General features: G+C 36.6%; 2 protein-coding genes across 5 annotated transcripts; both read right to left on the bottom strand.

The window, feature by feature from the left end:
• Window positions 1-1,258: 1,258 nt before the first annotated feature.
• On the bottom strand, window positions 1,259-12,911 carry LDLRAD1 (low density lipoprotein receptor class A domain containing 1). 3 transcript variants are annotated; one of them, XM_039319883.1, is made up of 6 exons: window positions 11,847-12,911; window positions 11,315-11,369; window positions 9,149-9,313; window positions 7,212-7,349; window positions 3,097-3,225; window positions 1,259-1,766 (listed from the first exon to the last, which is right to left on the bottom strand). In XM_039319883.1, exons 1-6 carry the CDS (start codon window positions 11,865-11,867, stop codon window positions 1,618-1,620), a joined length of 657 nt encoding a protein of 218 aa, XP_039175817.1. In that variant the 5' UTR covers window positions 11,868-12,911; the 3' UTR covers window positions 1,259-1,617. The 3 variants fall into 3 exon arrangements, with proteins under 3 accessions (XP_039175817.1, XP_039175818.1, XP_039175819.1); XM_039319884.1 differs by having other exon boundaries at window positions 9,149-9,310; XM_039319885.1 differs by lacking the exon at window positions 9,149-9,313.
• A 206-nt stretch (window positions 12,912-13,117) lies between these two features.
• On the bottom strand, window positions 13,118-21,616 carry TMEM59 (transmembrane protein 59). 2 transcript variants are annotated; one of them, XM_039319881.1, is made up of 8 exons: window positions 21,389-21,616; window positions 19,232-19,337; window positions 17,912-18,009; window positions 17,633-17,785; window positions 16,832-16,913; window positions 15,311-15,395; window positions 14,098-14,206; window positions 13,118-13,721 (listed from the first exon to the last, which is right to left on the bottom strand). In XM_039319881.1, the coding sequence occupies exons 1-8, from the start codon at window positions 21,575-21,577 to the stop codon at window positions 13,569-13,571; spliced, it is 975 nt and encodes a 324-aa protein (XP_039175815.1). In that variant the 5' UTR covers window positions 21,578-21,616; the 3' UTR covers window positions 13,118-13,568. The 2 variants fall into 2 exon arrangements, with proteins under 2 accessions (XP_039175815.1, XP_039175816.1); XM_039319882.1 differs by having other exon boundaries at window positions 15,311-15,392.
• Between the last annotated feature and the right edge of the window lie 437 nt (window positions 21,617-22,053).

Here is a 22,053-nt window from a genome sequence, read left to right as displayed (position 1 = left end):
GATGGTGAAGCTGATGACTGGCAGAATTAAGAGCTGGCAAGTAGATTGGCTCTTCATAATTCCTCTCCAGAGAAGGTGGGAGATTTGAGATTGCCAGCAAGTAGTCCGTACAATTGCTCCTAATAAAGAGACTACAAGACAGTGCTCTCTGCTAGGTCTAATGAGCTGGGAGACAACGGAATGTCCATCTTGTTCAAATCACAATTGGCATCTTTAAGGACCACTGGGTTTGCATACTTTTCCAGTCTTGGAAATTCTTAATTGGAAAACTTTGAATTGACAGGTTTTACAGCATTAGGTGAGACTCCTTCAATCCTTAGCAAAAGAAGTTTAAATACAAAGATTTTTTTTCTGGAATAAACAGCAAAAGGGTTGATTAAAATTTTGATTTTAGAAAGTTACAAAGTTTCTCAGGGTCCAGAAAAAACACGAAGTAAGATTTTGGAATTAATTATAATTTCCATAGGAAAATATTTTTATTTTGAATTATTTAAAAACATGAAAGGATGGGCTTTTCAGGCTAGACAGTAGAGGGAACTACAGGTTGTCCTCAATTTGCAACCACAATTAGGACTGAGATTTTGGTCACTAACTGATGCAATTATAAAGTGAGACATCATGATTGCATCACTTAGCAACAGCCATCCCAGTAATCCCCATTGTTGTTGTTAAGGTGATTTTACTGCTTGTTAGCCAAGGACCCATTACAATCCAAGCCATGGTGGCGCAGTGGTTAGAGTACAGTATTGCAGAATAACTCTGTCCACTGCCAAGTGTTCGATCCTGACAGGCTCAAGGTTGTCTCAGCCTTTCAGCCTTCCAAGGTCGGCAAAAGGAAGACCCAGATTGTTGGAGGCAATATGCTGATTATGTAAATCTCTTAGAGAGGGCTGTAAAGCACTATGGAGCAGTATGTAAATCTAAGTACTATTTTTATTGCAAATATAACATTGCTTGAGCCTCCTCTTTATTAAAGGGATGCATTCTGAAAGCATGTATCCTGTTCGGTGCAATGTTCAAAAACCTTTCCTGCAGGCATTTGTTCCAAGTTGTGATTTCCAATGCGAGAGAAAAGGACAATAAATAAATATTAAAATGTACAAAATATATTTCATTAAATTCAATTTTAGTTTGTCTTGATCTCACTGTTGGCTCCTGGCCTGCCATCTAAATATCAGACCGTGGCTCTTCTATATATTTAAACACTCCTCTCATAAACAGCTTAAGCTGATAAAAGCTGAAAGTTCGTAACCTCTGATTTACAAATAAGGAGGTCCTTTATTGGTACATGAGCATCTGTGCAAGATTGGAAGATTATAAAGACTGAATTTAAACAAGCCATTGATTTGGAAACAGCAGTGTCAGGCTCTGTGACAAACTGAATGAAAACCAAAATCCTCTTGGCTGTCATGGATGAATAGCTTCACTGTGAGAACTAGGTGACTGCAGTGCAAATCAAGTGGCCCCTGCAGCCAAGCAAGGCAAGTGCTGTAAAGAGCAACAACACTATATAAAACATTCTTTGTGAGGTTCCTTTAAAACTATCTGCAATTCCATCGCAGCCTGGTTCTCAGTGGATTGCTTTTTATTTTCTCCAAGGTTGTGTTTATCATCTGCTTATCTTGTGCAGAGGTATTCATCAGACCAGTCGAAGCAATGTTGTATTCCATCTCGGCACAAACTTCTAGGAATGCAAGTACAATATTCATAGAAGACCACCAGGGTACAACTCCAAAACTGAGATCCACAAGGAGGACAGTTGGCTTCTACAAGATAAGAAAGAAACCACACATGAACACCATTCATAAGATGTTTCTTTCTGAAAACCGTACGGTGATTAATGGGTAATCCTACTTAAGTGTCCCCTACCCAGAATTGTGAAACATTGGCTGTGAGCAATGCTTACTTAGACTTAGGAGAACTCTAGCCCTAACTCATCTGAAAGGCTCAAGATTAGAGAAATCATATGCCAAAGAAGATTCTGAGTCTTTTAAATATATTTATGCCAATTCATTCTCTTGATCTTATTTACAAGGCTATGTCAGGAAAAATCTTGCTGGTCAGTAAATAATATAGCAACACAGCACTTTACACTCCATTGCGCTTCCTAGTCAAACATGATCTGCCAGTTTTGTATTACTCCCTGAATATATTGGGCCTGTATGGTGTGGCAGAGCACGTACAGAAAAGATAGCAAGGCATAGACCAGACATGTCAAACACAAGGCCCGGGGGCCAGATGCAGCCTGCGAAGTGGTTTCATGTGGCCCCCGAAGCCATCCTGGAAACAGTGAGGGAACAGCCCCTGCTGCCTTGGCCCTGGGAGCCAATGTACAATTTTGCGGTGGCCATCTTGGCACTTGCCCCGGTGGACCATGCCTTGGCACTTGCCCCGGTCCCACCCCCTTCTGCCAGAGACCCTCAGATCTGCCCCACTCCTGCCCAGGCCCCCATAGGCACCCTTGACGCGAATTATGTATAACTGGCCATGCCCACCCAGTAGGCCACACCCACTCCATCCACGCCCACCCAGTAGGCTGCACCCACTCTGGCCACACTCACCTGCCCCCCCGCCGAGCAACTGCAATGCTGATGCAGCCCTCAGTGAAATTGAGTTTGACACCCCTGGCATAGACCATAATTGATCAGCCCCCTTAGCGGGGGCTGATCAATTTAGAATTATATCCATAAACTCTAGCTTATGGTCTCGAAACAGAGATAACTGCTGCACCCCTAGAGTTGGCAACGACTAGCAAGTGAAATTCACAGGGACTCCTTTTCTTTCCTTATGGAACTACCTAACCTTTTTTTTCATCCATTGGCCAGAAGGTCAAAGGATCTGCATAAGGAAGAACATCAGTAAAGCAGGAACAAACCAGTCAGAATTGCATAGTTCTGTGTTGTATTAGACTTAATTCCTTTGCTCCGGACTTGAATTACCAGTCTTCTGTTTTCCCCTCTGTTGTATATGTGTGTGTATTAATGTGTGTGTGTGTGTGTGTGTGTGTGTGTGTTGAGGGCAAGGTCAACTAACGTAAAACACTTTGGAAGACAACAAAAGCCTTAAAATATGCATTTATGTTTAAAAAGGACTCACGTGATCCCATTTCATCGGAACAATCTCCACAATCATTAAATCCATTACACCTTTTGTCTGCGTAGATCCAAAGCCTGCGATTCTTGCAATAAAATATCAAGTATCCAGGGAGACTGTTTGGCAAATCACCTACCAAAACAAAACAAATAAATGTAAGCTTACAATGGTGTAAAAAAAAAGTTTCTTAAAATATGACCTGTCAAGAAAAAATATTATCCTAATAAATAAATCCCAACCTGTCAAGTATAAAAACTTGAGTACTGAAGGAAATATAAGGTATATCCTGGCAATGTCGATGGAACACTGATTTTGCTTAGAAATGCAAGCTGTTGGGTGTTGAACTATTTATTTCAGAATCAATTTGATGATTTTTTTAAAAAAAAACATTATTTCAGTTGCTGTTTTTGGTTTAAACCAGTGGTTCTCAACCTTTCTAATGCCACGACCCCATAATACAGTTCCCCATGTTGTGGTGACCCCCAACCACTTATACATCACCGGGTGCCAGGGGCGTGGCCAAAGAAAAGGGGGAAAAAATGGCGGACAGCCTTGTTTGGGGACCCCTGTGAAATGGTCGTTCGACCCCAAATGGGATCCCGACCCACAGGTTGAGAACCACTGGTTTAAACCTTTTGGATGCCAAAGTTTAAATATTTGTATATACCGATTGTAATTCTAAAGTGTATCTAGAAAAAAATCCAATTTTGCTTAGTTAAACTGTACCCCTGAAATTCTGAACTGTTAGCCTGAATTGGAACAAAAACTGAAAGGAGTTGAGTTGATCTCCATCAGCTGGAGGTTTTTAACAAGAGATTGGAGAGCCATTTGTCCAGAATGGTATCGGACAGGGGTTCTCAACCTTGGCAACTTTTAAGACTTGTGGACTTCAACTCCCAGAATTCCTCAGCCAGCTTTGCTGGCTGAGGAATTCTGAGAATTGAAGTCCACAAGTCTTAAAGTTGCCAAGGTTGAGAACCCCTGGTATAGGAGGTCTCCCGCTCGAGAAGAGGATGAGTCAAGAAGACTTCCAAGGTCCTTTCCAACTACATTATTCTGTATTGTGTATATTGAGTACCAAGAAGCCCTGTATTTGTATACCAATAAAAGTATTTTTGCCACAACCTAAGTTTGTTAACTAGGTTTTTTTTTCCCACCATGGCCTTTTAGGGAGTACTGTACGAAAGCAGGGATTCCTGGTAAAATGAATTTACAGGCCAAAATAAGATGCATTGATCAAACTTGCAGTTTGTGCTAAACTATGGTTTATTGAACAATCCATAATTGTTCAATCCATACAATATAGTAAGCCAAAACAAAACAAATCACACTAGAAAAGAACCTATAGCAGTGATGGCAAACCTTTTAGAGACCGAGTACCCAAACTGCAACCCAAAACCCACTTATGCATCGTCAAGTGCCCGGTGGGTGTGGCCCATTGGGTGGGCATGGCTGCGATGGTAACGGCAGACTGGGTGGGACTCAAAAGTTCAATCAATCAATTCCAACTTTGCAAGATATTTTTTTTTCCCGTGAGAAGTTGAAATTGACTGATTGAACCCTTTTTTTTTTTTGGGCACATGGTGGTGGAGGCCTAAAGTAAAAAGGTTTTATAAAACCCAGCTGAAGGCCTAGGACTGGGGCAATGGCGCGCGTGCCCACAGAGAGGGCTCTGAGTGCTGCCTCTGGCACCTGTGCCATTGGTTCGCCACCACTGACCCATAGCATGGTCAACTCTAAAGAGAGCTTATTGTCAGAAGAATATTCCAGTCTAAATCTGAGCTGGGATTGCAAAAGAATGACACTGGGCTCAGTTGCTTGAAGAGGAAGAAATTTACTCGAGAACATAGAAGCAGCACTTGAGGTAGCTACAATTTGGGGTACAGAGGCCAGAAATATTTATAGGAGAAATGGCCCTTTGCGAGGTATGTGTGAATGTGCCCTTGTAATGTTTAATTTGGTAGATGTGCAGGTCTGATGGAAAACTTATCTTACTTTGCTTAGTGTGTGTGTAGATCCTTTTCCTTTGGTGTGTGTCAACGTGCTGACTTTGGATGCCATTTCTGTGTACCCAAGGAAACTCTGTATTGAGAAAAGGTTTTCCTTGTCTGCTATTATTTGCCAGGTTAATTAGTTTAGCCTGGGCATTAATCATATCAGTGAAAGAAGTGGATTAGCAATCTTTGCAACATTGTATTGACTTTGTTTGCAACATAGTACTCCAGTTTCAGTTACTTGCAGGTCATGTTAATGATCAAAAGGAGGGTTAGAGACCATATAGGAATAAATCTAATTTTGAATTAAAAAATCTTTCCACATTACAAATCGTAATTGCTCAGACATGTTAAGACAAAGGTTGACTTCCCACAACCCCCTGATAATTACTACGGTAATACTAATTCCAGTTCAGTCTAGCCTAAGATGTCAAGTCAGTATGCCTTCATGCAGGGGTAGGCAACCTTGGCTCTTTCATGAGCTATGTTGACTCAGGAATTCTGGGAGTTGAAGTCCACGAGTCATAAAAGAGCCAAGGTTGCCTACCCACGCCTTAGTGCAATGTATGAATCTAGCTTCTGAAAAAAGTGGAAATAAAGAAAGTGTCAGATGGGACAGTGATCAAAATCTATTGTTACATTTCAGTTAGAATCAACTTCTCAAATCAAATCTGTTAATTGTAATCTTAAGACAAAATTTATCAATTTTTCAAAAAGGGACAACTGGAGCTTTGCAGTGGTGGATCTAAAGAAATGCAGAATGTTTGAATCTTGTCTTTGACCATAGCCTAATTCCAATTTAAAACATAATGTTCTAGGAAATTCAGATGTGATGTAAGCCGTCCAAGGTCAATGAAGATTTCCTTCCAGCTTCTCATTTTCTGCTCTTCTTTGCTGTATTTTTCTGAGCTATGCTGCAGATTTTTTTTTAAATCCCAATGGGCTCATCTTCAAATAATTACATAGTAAAACCTGGTTGACCATATGGATTGGGGATAAGATGGGAACAGAGGATGAATGCAAAAAATATTTGACACCAAAGCAAAAACTTCCATATTTGTTAGCAGAACAATGAAACTGTATGAAAAGTATTTGCTGAAATGAAAGATATGCACAGATACATCAGAAGAAATCAAAGAGGTCTGGGATCATTTTACTCTTAGTTCATTTCTGGTGGTTATGATAGTGTTTCTCTTTCAAGAACTACAGCAACTTGTTAGTATTGATAGTTGCTGACTTACAACCACAACTGAGGCCAAAAATTTTGTTGTTAAGCAAGAGAGTTGTTGAGTTTTGTCCTATTTTTTTGCCACAGTAGTTAAATGAATAACTGCAGTTGTTAAGTTAGTAACATGGTTTTCAGGTGAATCTAGCTTCCCCAGGTCGCAAAACGTGATCACATGATCCTGAGACACTGCAACTGGCATAAATACATGCCAGTTGCCAAGCATCCAAATTTTGATCATGTGACCTTGGAGATGCTACAATGGTGGTAAGTATGAAAAGCGGTCATCAGTCACATTTTGTTCAGTGCTGTTATAAGTTCGAATGGTCATTCAATGAATATCTGTAAATTGAGGATTACCTGTGCTATACATGTTCTGCTTTTCAGGAACACTGTGCTTATTCTGATATTATGGGCTGTCTCTTCAGCCTAGGAGATGTTTATATTATTTGCTAGAGCAGTGGAATAAAGGGATCTTGTTTAGAAAAATAATTTTAGATTCAATTGAAAACCACAAACATTCAAATTCAAATGTTATTGGGGAGGAATTACTCAAGATATTGTGCAACTTAATATGCAGGCTGTGAAAGTGTCCTTAAAACATTATAGAAATGAATATGCATGTGAGCGAACATATTTGCCTATTAATTTCTATATTGCTTTAAGAACATTTGTACAGCAGTTTTGGACTTTGAGATCTTGTAGCCCTATTGTAAGCCAGCTGTTTGATTTAAGATATAGCATAAATAACCAAATGTTCCCTTCTAAATAGAAATAATAACACGATAGATTAAAACTGCAGAATATATAATCACGTATTCTTTACAAGAAGCCTAAGATATCCTAGAGAGAAACATTGTGATAAGAAGAGGACAAGAGGAAGTACTTAAGTCTCTTACTACATAATGCTTCTTGCTCATCTTCCCCATTGTCACAGTTTTTTCTTGTGTCACAAACTTCACTGGCTGGAATACAGGTCTCTCTGTTATCACATAAAAAGCCTGTCTGCTTACTGGTAGTCATACATAAACGGTTAACTGAAAAATAAAATCAAGAGCAAGCAAATTGTAAAAATTGTAAATACTGACACTCAATAATCAGAACTAACAGTACTATAGCATATGCCTCTATGAAATTTGATGCAATTCAGATTATGGTTTTAGATCTGCAGATACAGTTAATCTTCAGACATACTCTAATTCCTTCCTTCTACTTTTCTATTAAAGGTGAATGCAACATAATTTCTACAAAACTGTCACAGAACAAGTAGACACTAAGACTGTGGGAAGTATACAAAGTTAAAACCAGAAAGAACAGTACTGTACAACAAATAGTCAAAAATTAAAAGCAGTAAAACCCTTAAAAACCATAAAACATAATTTGCAGGAGAGCATAGTCAATTTCCCTAACACTATAATTACCTTAAAGATTCCATATCCATATTACTGAATCGCCAGATCAGATGGATTAGCCCCTTCTGCAACCCCTTCTGGCCAATAATTGGAATTATGTGAACTTTGGAAATCAAATATCAAAAGATTTATGTCTTTATCATGTCACATATGTCATGTCACATATATTATGTGTCAAATATTAACTGCATTGTATGCAAGTATTCTTTGACTTATGACCAGTGGCTTAGGGACCATTCAAACTTATGATGGACCTCCCCAGGAGTTCTTATAACCCAGTTCCAACGTTTCAATGGCTGACCCCCTTTGCAGTCATATGACTGCATGTTAGGCTTACATTTACAGTCTTTTGCAGCATCCTGTGGTCATGTGACCAGGTTTCATGATGTTTTTGCCAATAACCAGCATTTACTTCTGGTTTTCAGGAAATCTTGCCATAGTGAACAATTGGTTTGCTTAATGACTTATTCGCTTAATGACTGCTGCAAAAGTTGTCAAATCAGGTTGGTCACATGAGTGACCTGTTTTAAGACCGTTATGACTGTAATGGGCAAATTGCATTACTGTTGCTAGTCGAGGACTAGCTTTAAAAAATCAATTATACAATGTTGTACGTGAGTGCGCATGTGCACATTTTGTGGCTCCCGGGATTTTTTTTGTGTGAGGGAAATGGGTCCAAGTGGCTCTTTCACCTTTTTAGGTTGCCGACCCCTGGTTTAAATCCACCATAAGAATGTTGCCATGCTCAGTTGGACAAAGAAAGAGTTGATCAAGTGATTCATTTATGGGTTGTATGTTGATTTACCTGAGTACAGATAGTAGTAGCTGGCTGACCTAGTTTTGCCCAGAAACTAAACAGGATCAGGTCTGGTTTGCCAGACTAGGAAGCACTAAAAGATGGCAGTGACAAAACATGTTCATCCTATTGCCAAGAAAACTGTACGGTTATGTTTGAAAAATCAACAGTGATTCAAAAGAGACTTCCTTATGCTAGGCCATAAGGCTAGAATAGTCATTTCTAGCACCTAGCTGCAACCATGGCAACGCGGTTTCAAGATCAGAATATCTGAATCAATCCATAGACAGCTGTTTATGGAAGATACTTATAATAGTAAATTAAAAAAAAAAACCACCCCAAAGTAAATGTTCCAAGCAATAGATATTTTCCTCACAGCGAAACTTTACAAAGAACAGGGAAAGCATATGAGTCCCTCTGAAGTGATTATCAACGACATATTTAAACCCTATGCTTTAAAAATGTCCATTGCTGGTTATATTGATAAACAAGCAAGATCTCCTTTTTTCTAACTCTTGATACTTCAGACAACACTCTCGCCATCCGACATACTGAAAGAGCCATGACTATTCTTCCTGTGATGTTGATGTCTATGTCAGACTAAAACTGAAATCTGAAAATAACTGACCTGGGGTAGGAGGAGGAATGCCGACAGTCACAGCCAATGTGATGATGGCAATGATTATACCAAGTATAATAAGACTAATGGCAGATACACAGATGCATCGTCGAGTGCAAAGAGTCCAAGAAAAACACTTTCTACAACAGTCTGGTTGGTCATGAGTGGTACCTGCTATTGAAAGAAAACTATTGCAGAATTCATGTGCATATTGGCTTCTGCCAGCTCCCATCAATTAATTTCTTTCTAAAAGACCTACACAGGACCATCTGGATGGCATGGGGAGAATACATGGATTCTAAGCATCATTGCATTTTACTCCATTTAGTAAGCAGCGCTTGCCTGACCGTGGCAGATCACAAAAATGTAAGCAACTTGTACCTGACTGGAATCTACAAGGGAGGTTACTAGGAATGCCAGGGCTGTATCTTGATGTAAAAGTAAAAGAAAGAACTTCCTGAAGTGTCAAAGCACTTCTGCATCATTGTCAGGAAAACAACAGAGAAGTTACCTATCATCTGATCCTGATATACAGGAGACTTTACTTTTTCCTTAATATAAAATATTTATATGCTTAAAAGTCTTTGCTCTTGTCATGGACCATAGGATCTATTCACGTTAAAAATAAAGCCTGTATAGCTGCATGAATTTTGTAATATTTTCATTTCTCCAAATCTCTTTAAAGCAAAATCTAATGCAATGCTTCTCACTTTCAGGAACTTTAAGATGTGTGGGAATTGAAGTCCACACATCTTAAAAGTTGCTGAAATTGAAACACTCATCTAATGGAACTTCCTGTTGCCCTAATGCCATGGAACACAAAGACTATTTTGTCCAGCAGGAACTCCAAATTGGTCTTCAAATTATATGGTAACATTTAATAAACAAATACATTTGTCTTTTACATCATTTATTTTAGAAATTTAGGGTCCTTATTTAGTCGTTTGGAAGATATTTTTTTGAAACCTCCCGTTTGTAATGTTCTTTCCTAGATGGACGGACTGAAGACTAAATTTGAATCTTCTGCAGGTAAAGTGTGTGTTCCAAGCTATGCCTCTTGTTCAGTGAACGCTACAAGAAAACTGAGGAAATAAACCGAATTCCAAGCCCAAGAGAAGAATATTTATCACATTTGGGTTTTACTTTTGCAATCTTTAAGTAACTTAACAGAGAACTCAATATTTCTATTGTTAATCTGTACTGATGAGTGATATCAGATCCTTCCATTGATGCTATTTCAGAGGAAAATCATGTCATTTATTTTTCCCATTTCCTTCTCAAGTGCATGTTTCTATTTCTTTCAATTAGCGTAGATATGGACGCTAATTGTATGCTAATACGTACAATCCTATAGACATTTAGAAAGATAGGGAAGACCTGCTTCTTTCTCTGTTTGAGGGATCAGTGTATAGAGACCCACGCTGAGGAATTATAGTATATCTGCCCCAATCGCCTCTTTTTCTTTTTTATTAGCTTTAATTATATTTGCCCCTTTTGTATTGGTTGGTTATGATTTTTTCCCTTTTGTATGCCTTGTGTGAGCAGAGCGTCCATATAAATGCTTTAGAAAAACTAAGTAAAATAACAACTGTTATTCTTTTATGATGCTATGAATCTATTCTGAAATTTTACAAAGTCTTTTACTCAAAAGTTGTAAAATGCTAGTATATCCTTGTACAATTTCATGTCTTCTAGTTGTTTTGGACCATCAATCACAGAATCCCCAGCTAGTAGGACTGGGAATGTACACGCAGGAAGAAGTAAAAGTAGATGAATAATAATAATTTTAAAAATACTATCCTGTTTTCCATTTTCCTGTTTTCCGTCCATCCATCTACTATTCTAATATATTGGAAAATATAGTAATGGTTATAGTTAAAATACACAAATGTTATTAAATTAATGTTTAATATGGATTTAGGTAATGCTATCTCTCTGTGTTCCAAGTTTCATAATATACATTTCCTACTTGTAACCGATGTAAAGTCATTTTTGAATGGGTAGCATTTTCTATTTCTAACATAATTATACACTGTTAACAATTTTCTAATGGCAATATTAACTATATGTGTATTGGTGTGCTATGACTATATTTTCTACTCTCTCCTGAAAAACCATTTCAACATATGTATTAAGCATCTAGTATTTTATCACTAAGTATTCAGAACTTTTTACCTGTCTTATCAGTGAGATGGGATTTGGCTGAACCCAGTGAATCCGTATCAACATTCTATAATTAATAAAAATAAAATAAACATTGAGCCAAGAACTTTAAAGCAAGTAACTTTAGTAGCTTTAGTAAAGTAGCTTTACTACTTTAGTAGCTACATCAGTTAAAGCAGTAGATTTGGACCAGGAGGCCAAGTTCAGGAGCTCTGGAGATGCACCACCATGAAGCACATTGTAACACATTGGGATCATTACACAGGGTATTGTTGCTGGGATAAAATTGGAGAAAATCTCTAAGTAACCTTGAGGGATGCAAGAAAAATAACTGAAATAAATTAAAAAATACTACATCATATATCATTATGCATATTTGGAGAATGATGTAAACATCAAAATATTCAATTATATTTAATTCAATTTCCTGTTACTAAAGTAACTGTACACGATATTCAAGCATTTGTAATTTGTTTATAGAAAACAAAAATTATTTTAATCCAATAAGGGAAATTATAATTATCCTAAAGGGATGGCTGATTACCTGAGGGTAAGTTCTATTCATTTTCCTTCTTGAAGCCGAGCAGGATTATCCTGACAAGAAAATTGTTCTGGTCATTCAATCATCAGTATTAAAATGGTGTTGCTACTCAAGACAGAAAGAGGAGCTGGCTTTTATTAAGTGGTGTGTTGATTACATACCTGGGGTTGGGTTACCTGGTTACTAAGAGAAACAGAAGAAGAGAATGACTCTTTTCTTCTTTTACGTAGGACTTCATCTCCATCCTATTGAAGAAAACGGAAGCAAGCATAAAGGGGAAAAAAAATCCCCTTTGATTTATGTTGTCAGAATTGTTCTCAGAGCAGAACCTTAAGTTTTGTATAATAATATTAAAGTAGACTTTGCCTACTGAAGAAAAAGCTGAATATTATAAAAACTGAATTACTGGCTCTTTTAATGAGCTTATCATAGAATGATGAGTATGGTTTTGTTCATGTTTCTCATACTGAACAAAGAATCCATAGCAATGTATTGAAGAGCCTCCAACAGAGAATGCACAACTTTCTCTCAACCTGCAAAGGTATATTTCAATTTATTTAATGCAACCTGGGTTTAGCCTTAGATCTGTGCTTAATTTGAGACAGAAACATCATAAAGAGTTGGAATTCAAAAATAATGTAAAGCTATTCTAGTTGAAGTAGTTAATACAATTTAATTAATGCCTGCCAGTAAAAATCAAAACAATTGATATAGAACTTATGTATCCCAAGAGTGCTTAGAAGAGTAATATTTGTCTTTTAAAAACAGTCCAGAGACAATATTCAGCCTTTTGTAGATGTTCAGGGGTGTTTTTCCAAAATACTCTATTAACGTGGAACAAAGATTCTAGAGCCTTCTTTTTAACAGCAAACAAATTTACACTGTAACATGCATTAATGTTTCAAATTCAATTTTAAAAGCAATAGCTTTCAATTCCATTTTCTAGAACATTGAACATGGATAGGGAAGAACTTTTGAGAGAGCTATAGGAAAATCATGGTCTACTTATGAGTCCATTAAGTTCATGATAAATATTGCATAGATGAAGCCAAATAGTACAAGATTTCTAGTCATATTCTTTTTAGTAAAGTTTTTGAAGAGTGGCACCATCAACCTAAGATGACAAACTGAAAGAGAACTTTCATATAGAGAATGCTGTCTAATTTCATAAGGCTTGTTATGGAATGCAATGCAAAAGTGACACTCTAATATGTAGAGGGATTTTATTAAAGTTTATTTCTGACCCACAATTATTTCAGCAGAGGAAACAGGCATAAGGTTAAACAAAATTTATTTTTAATTGTGGAAAAAGAGATGTTTGAAATGATAGAGTTTGTAAGCTATACTACAGTCATTTAATTTATCCACAGCTAAGAGAACTTAAAGTGCTTTTGACTACCAAAAACTTATTACACTTTTTAAAACAGATTCCAAATATATTTTGTGACATAGGTTCATAATATACAAATGTCAATGCATAGACAAATACTTAGGACTTTTAGTATTCCAAGAAAACAGACAAGTGTAAATGCACTACAAACTCCTTGTACCCAATGTGATTTGCTTGACTGCTGAAAGAGGCTGAATTCCATTCTCCTTTGATTTTGCCATTTTGTTTGAATCTAAATACTAGCTAACTTATACCCCAAGGCCTCTTCAGTTTTAAAAAGCTACCAGAATTAACAGAAGTCTAAGAATTAGATTAATAAATCTGTTTTTTCCATTTTATATTGCGGACTGAGTTAAGTTAACTTTTGTAGGCAGAGGTCCTGCTTCTTGTTCCTCAGCTTTGCATTTTACTATCACGAGAGCAGAGGTTGGATATTGGTTCAATTTTTGTTCATTTATATACTCCAAGTCGCCATAGATACTCAGCTTCTAGAAAAAGAAAACAAAATGTGCTTAAAATGGGCCATTCAATTGCAGCTTTCATAGCAGAACTATTATCTGTGGGGATACATGTATGCCAGGATATATGGAGAACCCTGAGATGGCCATAAGCCTCTGAGAGATCATTGTGCTTTCACCAGTGGATTCCAAGGGGCACTTGATGAAGCCCATTCCTAATATTTTTACAGATTAAATAAATATTAAAATTGCATGCTTATTCTATGACAGGAATGAATAACTGTATTTATGAACAATTTTGGGTTATTTATAAACCCTAAGAGGCGGTTTATTTGATCACATATTTCCATCAGAAAGAACCTGAATGAAAGCCTTAGCATAACATAAAAATAAAGTGATAATTTACCTCAGATGGAACATACTGTTCAACAGCAGTAGTAACAGTTGCACAACAAATCCACAGCAACACAAGTATAGACAGGAGAAGAGTGGTTGTTAATATCCAACCAGAATTTCTAGAAAGCAAGGAAACAGAATATTCCTAAAACAATTGGAGGTTTATTGAAAATATTTTCCATACATTATTTCCCTGTCTGAAAACTAATTTGCTCCTACATGATTAAATCCAACAACTCTAATGTAGTTTCAGAAGAGTATTACTATATTTGAAAATTTAGGATTTTCAAAGAGCTTCTGTTTTAAGTAAGGAATGATTACAGACAGCCAACATAAACCCAGACACTAATTGGCATAACTGTTCATTTAGAAAAAAGGCAGAAGAGGTTTTACACTTATTTTCTAACCCACCCAACTCCAAAGAATAACAGAATTGGAAGGGACCTTGGAGGTCTTCTAGACCAACACCCTGCTCAAGCAGGAAACTCTATACCATTTCAGACAAATTGTTGTCCAATTTCTTCTTAAAAACCTCCAGTGTTGGAGCATCCACAACTTTTGGAGGAATAAAAGTAGGGGAGGAAAAAATTCAAAGGCTAGTTAGTAATGCCTCACTTCTTGTTGAAAAAGAAAAAGCATTTTTGTGACTGAATGTCCACTCAGATCTTATCCATCAATAGTCTAATTTGTCCCTGTATGTAGTGACTGAAACAATTTCAGAAAACTTTAGTTAATCATAAATTTCTATTTCATTCAAGTAGGAATGCTTGAGACAAGCTAGGATGTCAAATCATGCTTTGCTCCATAGCTAACAGCCATAACTATCTAAAATAAACCATCAAAATTATTTCTCATTAATATAATAGGCATGTTAGCATCTCTCATACTCCATTTAGCCAGCAACATTATATGCAGCTTTACTTCAATTTGATATCATTTAAGAGAATAGTACAGAACAGCTTAGATTTGAAAGCAGTATTCAGTGAAAAATGAAGAATGTCAGTTGGGAAGGGAAAAGTGAAGTTTTATGGTACAGCTTTCTACTTTTACAGAACAACTGGATATAGCATAAATAACCACATGCTAATTTGCTAAAGGTTTAGTCGAGAATCATTCAATAGAAGACAAAACACAATGGTGTTAGTTAATCAACTTCAACTAATTAAATGTAGGTAACTAAAGACACTGCTCCTCTTATTACTCCATATACTAAAAATACATACAGTGAAATACATTTGAAGAAACTCTCAGTTTCATCCTCATCAAAAGATCCTTTATGTGCATGTGGACCTCCCAACTGTAAGTCTACTGAAAAAAATCATAGTAAAACTTTGTTGAGTTTTTAATCATGAAATCATAGGTATATAAAGCAAACCTTTGCACCTTTCAGTCTATGTGTTAAATTATTCTGGAATAATAAGTTAAACAAAGTTTAACAAAAAGTTAAATAAACAGAGGGTATCAAATACCAAGGAAAACTTTTATTATACCCTATATGAAATATTTTCATAGAGCATTTGAATACATCCATCAATATGTTGGCATGACTCAATATAATTAGTTAAAAGTATTATTGCTATGACTGCTTTTTATTCTCAGTGATTCGGATGGTAATTTTTATAATGTATTGTAGATGTTTTAGATATGATCTTGTTAACTTTCAAAAGAATGCAGCAAAATAGTTACAGGCTACATAAGCGAATTAATTGTGGAACATTACATTAGCCAGATTGTCAGTGGCTTACACACTGACACGCCCATACATAGTACGATATTGGAAAGCAGAAGCACTGAAATCAATGGATTAGTACAGGGAAATATGAGAATTACCACTGCATCTCACATAATTTTGTTGGAATCAACCAAGTTCGGTTCACTTTGCATGAAAAAAATGGAATGACATATTTCAAAATATGATCCACTCACGTGTTTACTCTAAATTATAAAACTGTGCTTTTGTTTTTTTAAAAACTATAACTTTCCCCCCATACATTTTGCATCTTTATGCTTTTTAAAAATGAAGGAAAAATATGACAAGTGTATATGCACACTCAGATGTTTGATCCTATGCATGTTTTTCAAGTTGTAAATATTACTGTTAGTAATTGTCCAGATTTATTTCTTCCAGAAAAATCTTTGTGCTAAACATTATAAGCTGTTTCTTTAATAAGATAAAACTAAAAAGTTGGTTTGTCTTTCTCTATAAGAAAATCCTGGAAGAAAACAGCATCTAAAAAGATGTGCACGTTTATATTTTTATAAGCATGCTATGTCTTGTTGGAGTTCAGCCACTAAGGCAACTATTGTTCATTTAAAAATATGCTTCAGTTGCTATAATATAAAAGTTGTTCTGAAGTCTTACTAGTGACATTTAGGAAGGCATCTACATGTTTAACCAGTATTTCTACACTAAGGAATTCTTCTTGAGGAAGTGCTGACATCCTTGCATGAATGCCTTTGTAAATTATCAGCAGAACTCTGGAGGGGTAGAACTCATTGATGTCACAGATATAGTGAGTTTTCACTTTTGTGTAAATAATGGAGTTTCTAGTCATTATACTGAGTTTATCTGATGTTCAATTCTATAGTTTCTAATCATCAGTATAGAAAACCAATTAAAAGGTGATAAGAAAGCTTAATTTTTAATTTAAAAAACACACCATTTTCATAAATGCATAGAAAATATATTTTTACTATCCATAATTACTTCTGTTATAGTCCCCACATTTTTTCTGGTAACTTACAAGATGTCTTGGCTAGTGATGATGCTTTCAAATCTTGGTTTTCCTGATTAGGACTTTGTACAAACTGAACATCTGGTTTGGACTGAAATTATAATAGAACCTTCAAATTAGCGTAAAAGCTGTGTACAAAACTGAAATCATCATACTCAGGAGTTAATAATACTAGTTTAAGCAATCACATTTTTATTTTATTTATTTACAGGCGGTCTTTGACTTACAACAGTTCATTTAGTGATTGTTCGAAGTTACAATGGAACCGAAAAAAGTGACTTTTTTTCACAGGTATGACTGTGTTATGGCATCTCCCCGGCCACGTGATCAAAATTCAAATGCTTGGCAACCGACTTCTATTTATGACAGGTGCAGTGTCCCAGAGTCGTGTGATCTCCTTTTGCGACCTTCTGACAAGCAAAGTCAATGGGGAAGCCGGATTCGCGTAACAACATGCAATTAACTTAACAACTGCACTGATTCGCTTAACAGCCATGACAAGAAAGGTTGTAAAATGGGACAAATCTCACTTAATGTCTCACTTAACAAGAGAAATTTTGGGCCCAATTGTAGTCCTAAGTTGAGGACTACCTGTATTTATTTATTTAAAGAAATAAACAAATATTTTTCGTGTTTCTGGGCTATCCATCTTCCTCAAGATACATTAGTTTGTAAGCATTTTAAAGTGCAAACCTGATTAATTAAAGTCTGGACCATTACAAAAAATAGGCAAGAGTTGAATTTTCAATTGAATTAGAAGCATCTTTGTATAAATCCATTTACATTCTAGTGACACAAGTTAGCAAGTACCTGAAATATCAGTATTTTGCCATCATCAGCTTGAAGATAGAAAGTCCAGGTAGAGGTAATGAAGCTGTGGGCAGTTTCCATCATATCACTCCAGAAGGATCTTACAAGGGTAAGTGGGAAGAGTCGATGAATTTTTGGCATTAAGGACATGAGCTACAAATAAAAAGTTGATTATTTTTTTAAAAAAGTGTTCTTCACACATGCATATAAATCAGCTGCAGAATAGGAGTACAAGCAGTGAACTTCAACTGTTTCTGCTTTACAATTGAGATTACTTACTTGTTCACGTCTCAGTTCAGCATATGGTAACTGATTCTGGCATCCAAGATGGCAAGCATATTGTTCATCAGACTGGGAGGTATATGCCTCAGTACATGCTGCAAAATAACATCCATTTTCTCACTTTTAAGGACTGCACATTCCATACCAGTGATAAAGCACAGATGAACATAAAACCACTATTTAATACTATTATTTTTTGATACCCATACTAATAGACTATGTCAGTATTTAGAAAAGAAAAGAAATTTGAGATCAAGCAATTTTAAAATTCAAGATAAGTAAACTAAATGACAGAACTATTAAAAAGAGACAAGGGAAAATAATTTGGTATAGCTTTCTGTAGGTCCTTGGTTTGTACATGACAAATCCATTCATTTTTTAAATCTCTTAATGTAACTTACTATACATCATGAATATAGAAGGAAACAGACAAGTATGTAATCAGAATAATCATGTAAAAAAATTATAAGGGAAAAACAGAATCTTCCCATAAATGTGTATCAAACACATCAACTGTCTATTCCTATGCATATTGACTTGGAGGGAATACTAGTCAAGTCAGTAGGATTTACAGTTGAATAAAGTGCCACACTGTAATGCACAAGATTCAAGAATAATGTTATCAAAATAGAAAGCGAGCAAAATATCATTCAGTTTATGTTGTAAGCCAAATCAGCTATTAGAATTTTTTTCTTCATGAAAAAACGATAAACAATATGTAGCCTTTGAACTTTTACCTCTCTGAACTAACTAAATAAAAATAAATGGCTTCAGTATTATATCCCTTTTTTCTAGAGTATGTGTAAATATTGAAAATTCTTCAGAAAGGAGAATGAGGTAAAGGAAATTTTAGCAGCCAGCCAAAAGGCTTTCTAAAATAGAAGGCTGTAAGTGGCTCTAACCACTAATTGGTAAGCTGGGAAGGGCTTGGTAGGGATCTGTATCAGTTATTATAGGAGCTGCTTTGCCTAGAGTATGTGTTATCAGTTTGTTTGAAAATGGGGTAGCTACGGTATGTTTGTACGGTATGTTAACTTGGGTGGATATTCTAATTCCAATCACTTTTCCTTTTGTGAAATAATACTTTGCTGTGATTTGGAGTCTAATCTTTTCTCTGGCACATGGGGCTCAAATTCACATTCTGTCTTATATTTCATTTGCATGAAGGCTTTACCTGTCCTTTGTGATTAGGTAACTGCCTAAATCATTATGATATTCTCTTTGCAATTTACCAGGTTACCAAAATGTTTCTAAACTCCTCTAAACATTGGGACATTTTTTTTATTATAACTTGAAAAAGTCACTACTTTATATTACCAGAGTCACATTCCATCTTGGTCCGATTCAAATCAATTCCATCATCCACAAACTGACAAATTGAAAATAATCTGCAACCTCTTTGACATGCATAGAGCTCTTCTTCCTGATAATTAAATGTCAAGAAAATCACCATAATTATTTTGATAATGTTATTATAAAAATTGTCAGTATGGTATATAACAAAATATAAAGTATATCCTGGACAATTTATTTCTATGATATTTCAATCTATTGTTTCCCTATGTCATTTTCAATTGAAAGGGCAGCTTTTAAGAAATTAGATATAACAGTTGATGAATGCCATGGTTTAATACACTGATTTATAATAAAAAGTTGCATACAAACTGTGTAAATACTAAGATCATTAGAAAGATGACAACTTCTGTGTTCCAGTTTCATATTCCCATCACTATTTAACATACATTTAAAACTGCTAGAAAAATAAATAAGATGCCACGAATATACAAATACCATTCAATATGATCCTTACCACCAAAGGCAGCAGAGAACCTTATTCATTTATCTTTCTATATATAATTATATTATATTATATTATATTATATTATATTATATTATATTATATTATATTATATTATATTATATATAAATAAAAATGTAAATGTTCGTTTGTTCAAAATCTTAAATCTCCGAAAGTTCTTCACCAATTGCTTTTGAAATTTCGAAAACGTTGCATTTGAATACGCACGTTTTTATATACCTATATTATATAGATGTCACACCTGTGACAGATAAAAACATGGTTTTTGTGAAAAACAGCGCCATCTGTTGGACATAAAAGCAACACATGCTACGATTTCAGACAATCTCTATATCTGCACAGACAATGGAACAACAAAAAATATTATATACCCACAAGCATTGTGAAATTAAACGTATTACAAACGTGCGCTTTCTCTTTTCTTTCTTTTCCATTTAACCAGACTGAGCCACAGCAACGTGTGGCTGGGTTCAGCTAGTAGCTTAATAAATTAATATAAAGTAGAAACTGGAGGTTCATTCTGGGCAGATAGGTCAAGCCCCATCTATCGGCCAAGAAAGGGACAATACAGAGGAAGAAATGTACTCCTTCCTTCCTTACAAAAAGAAGTTTGTCTGTTCCATGCCAACAAATCAAAGGAGAAAAGTGTGTGTATGTGTGTGTGGATTTCATGTATAACCCAATCTTTCAGAATATGGCACACTCCAAATTGTAGCAATTCCTACATCTGACTTGAGCTGATAATTACCTGAGCTGGGATGAGAAAGCTCTATAGATAGTCCTCAATTTGTAACATTTCATTTAGTGACCATTCAAAGTTACAACAGCACTGAAAAGTGATAGATGATCATTTTCCCCACTTACGACCTTTGTAGCATCCCCATGGTCATATGATCAAATGATAGTTAGGCATATATACTTATGACCATTGTTGTGTCCCAAGGTCATGTGATCACCTTTTGCAACCTCGACAAGCAAAATCACTGGGGAAGCCAGATTCACTTAACAACCATGTTACTAACTGAACAGCTGCAGTGATTCACTTAGCAACTGTGGCAAGAAAGGTCGTAAAACGGGGCAAAACTCACTTAACATATCTCTTACTTAACAACAGATATTTGGGGCTCCATTGCGGTGGTAAGCCGAGGACCACAATGGTATTCAACCGTTGATTTGGAAAGCACCAGCACCTGAACCTGAGACCCTGGAGAAGCAGCGTTCAGAAAAGCAGCCCATATATTTGCTGGAAAATTTGTTAATGGCCAATCAAAGAGGTGCCTCCCAGGCAGCAGCCAGGAAGAGCCAGAAGGAGCCTTTCTGTCCGTCTTGCTCTGAGGAAGAGCCAGAGGAGGCTCCCATGGTATAACCAACCTGCTTTAATTAACATTGGAGCATATTGTCTGCATGGCGTCCTTTTCCGTTTATAAGCCTCTCCCCCTTAATTTTTATTGCCGTGCGCGCGTTTATACACACACGTATACAAACACATAGAGACACGGGGAAACAGTGGCACCACGCCTCTCGATTCCTCCTTCCGGCAACCCCCGATTAACCAGGACCCCGAGAGGAGGAGGAGGAGGAAACCCCGCAAACCATTTTCCTAGCGGGTGATTTAGGGGCGAAGTCGCCGCCACCGCAGCTTTCCCCTTTCTTACCTTGGGGTACGTGTGGAGCGGGTAAGTGTTCTGGCAAGTCCGTTGACACGACAGTGTATTTCCCAACGCCGGTTCAAAAGCCTCCGAAAGGGAATTCGGAGCGGGCTCCAGGTCTGCCCACGCCGCCTCAGAGCCGAGAACGACCAGCAGGAGGAGAGACCCTAAACGGCTCAACCGCGCCATCGCCATCTTGTTACCGCCCCCCCCCCCCGACGGTTTGTTTTTGTTACTCCCACCATGAGCTTCTCGTTTCCGATTAGAAGAGCTACTAATATTTAGAACTATTTGGTTGGCTTCCGGGTTTCTCTACCACGATTTTTTTTCCTCTCGAGAAAAAAGTAGCACTCCAAAAAGAATAGTCTACTACACTAATTCTAGTCCTATTACTGTTTAAACAGTAATAAAGAAAAAAAATCCATACAAACAAAGAGAAAAGTTCCTCGCAATCCATATGCATTGTCAGGCGCATCTCCCCTTACTGCAAAGTTTCTTAATCTTGGCAACTTTAAGATATGTGGACTTCGACTCCCAGAATCCCCTCCAGGGGTAGGCAATCTTGGCTCTTTTATGACTCGTGGACTTGCTCAGGAATTCTGGTAGTTTAAGTCCACGAGTCATAAAAGAGCCAAGATTGCCTACCCCTGGAGGGGATTCTGGGAGTCGAA

This window comes from Crotalus tigris, unplaced genomic scaffold (genome assembly GCF_016545835.1).
Source record: "Crotalus tigris isolate CLP2741 ecotype Arizona unplaced genomic scaffold, ASM1654583v1 scf7180000023617.9722795, whole genome shotgun sequence".
NCBI classification, from domain to species: Eukaryota; Metazoa; Chordata; class Lepidosauria; order Squamata; family Viperidae; genus Crotalus; species Crotalus tigris.
Note: the sequence above shows the minus strand (reverse complement) of the source record. Positions and strands in the feature narration are given on the sequence as shown.

What these genes read in the sequence shown, in the direction of transcription:
- LDLRAD1 (XM_039319883.1), bottom strand. Translation starts at nt 11,867, where the DNA reads ATGAATAGAACTTACCCTCAG. An exon ending in TGAATAGAACTTACCCTCAG is followed by an intron (nt 11,370 to 11,846) that starts GTAATCAGCCAT and finishes TATTAATTATAG; the next exon opens with AATGTTGATACGGATTCACT. An exon ending in CCATCTCACTGATAAGACAG is followed by an intron (nt 9,314 to 11,314) that starts GTAAAAAGTTCT and finishes TTCTTTCAATAG; the next exon opens with CAGGTACCACTCATGACCAA.
- TMEM59 (XM_039319881.1), bottom strand. Translation starts at nt 21,577, where the DNA reads ATGGCGATGGCGCGGTTGAGCCGTTTAGGGTCTCTCCTCCTGCTGGTC. An exon ending in CGCTCCACACGTACCCCAAG is followed by an intron (nt 19,338 to 21,388) that starts GTAAGAAAGGGG and finishes TTTAATTATCAG; the next exon opens with GAAGAAGAGCTCTATGCATG. An exon ending in TTCTTCAAATGTATTTCACT is followed by an intron (nt 14,207 to 15,310) that starts GTATGTATTTTT and finishes CTTGCTTTCTAG; the next exon opens with AAATTCTGGTTGGATATTAA.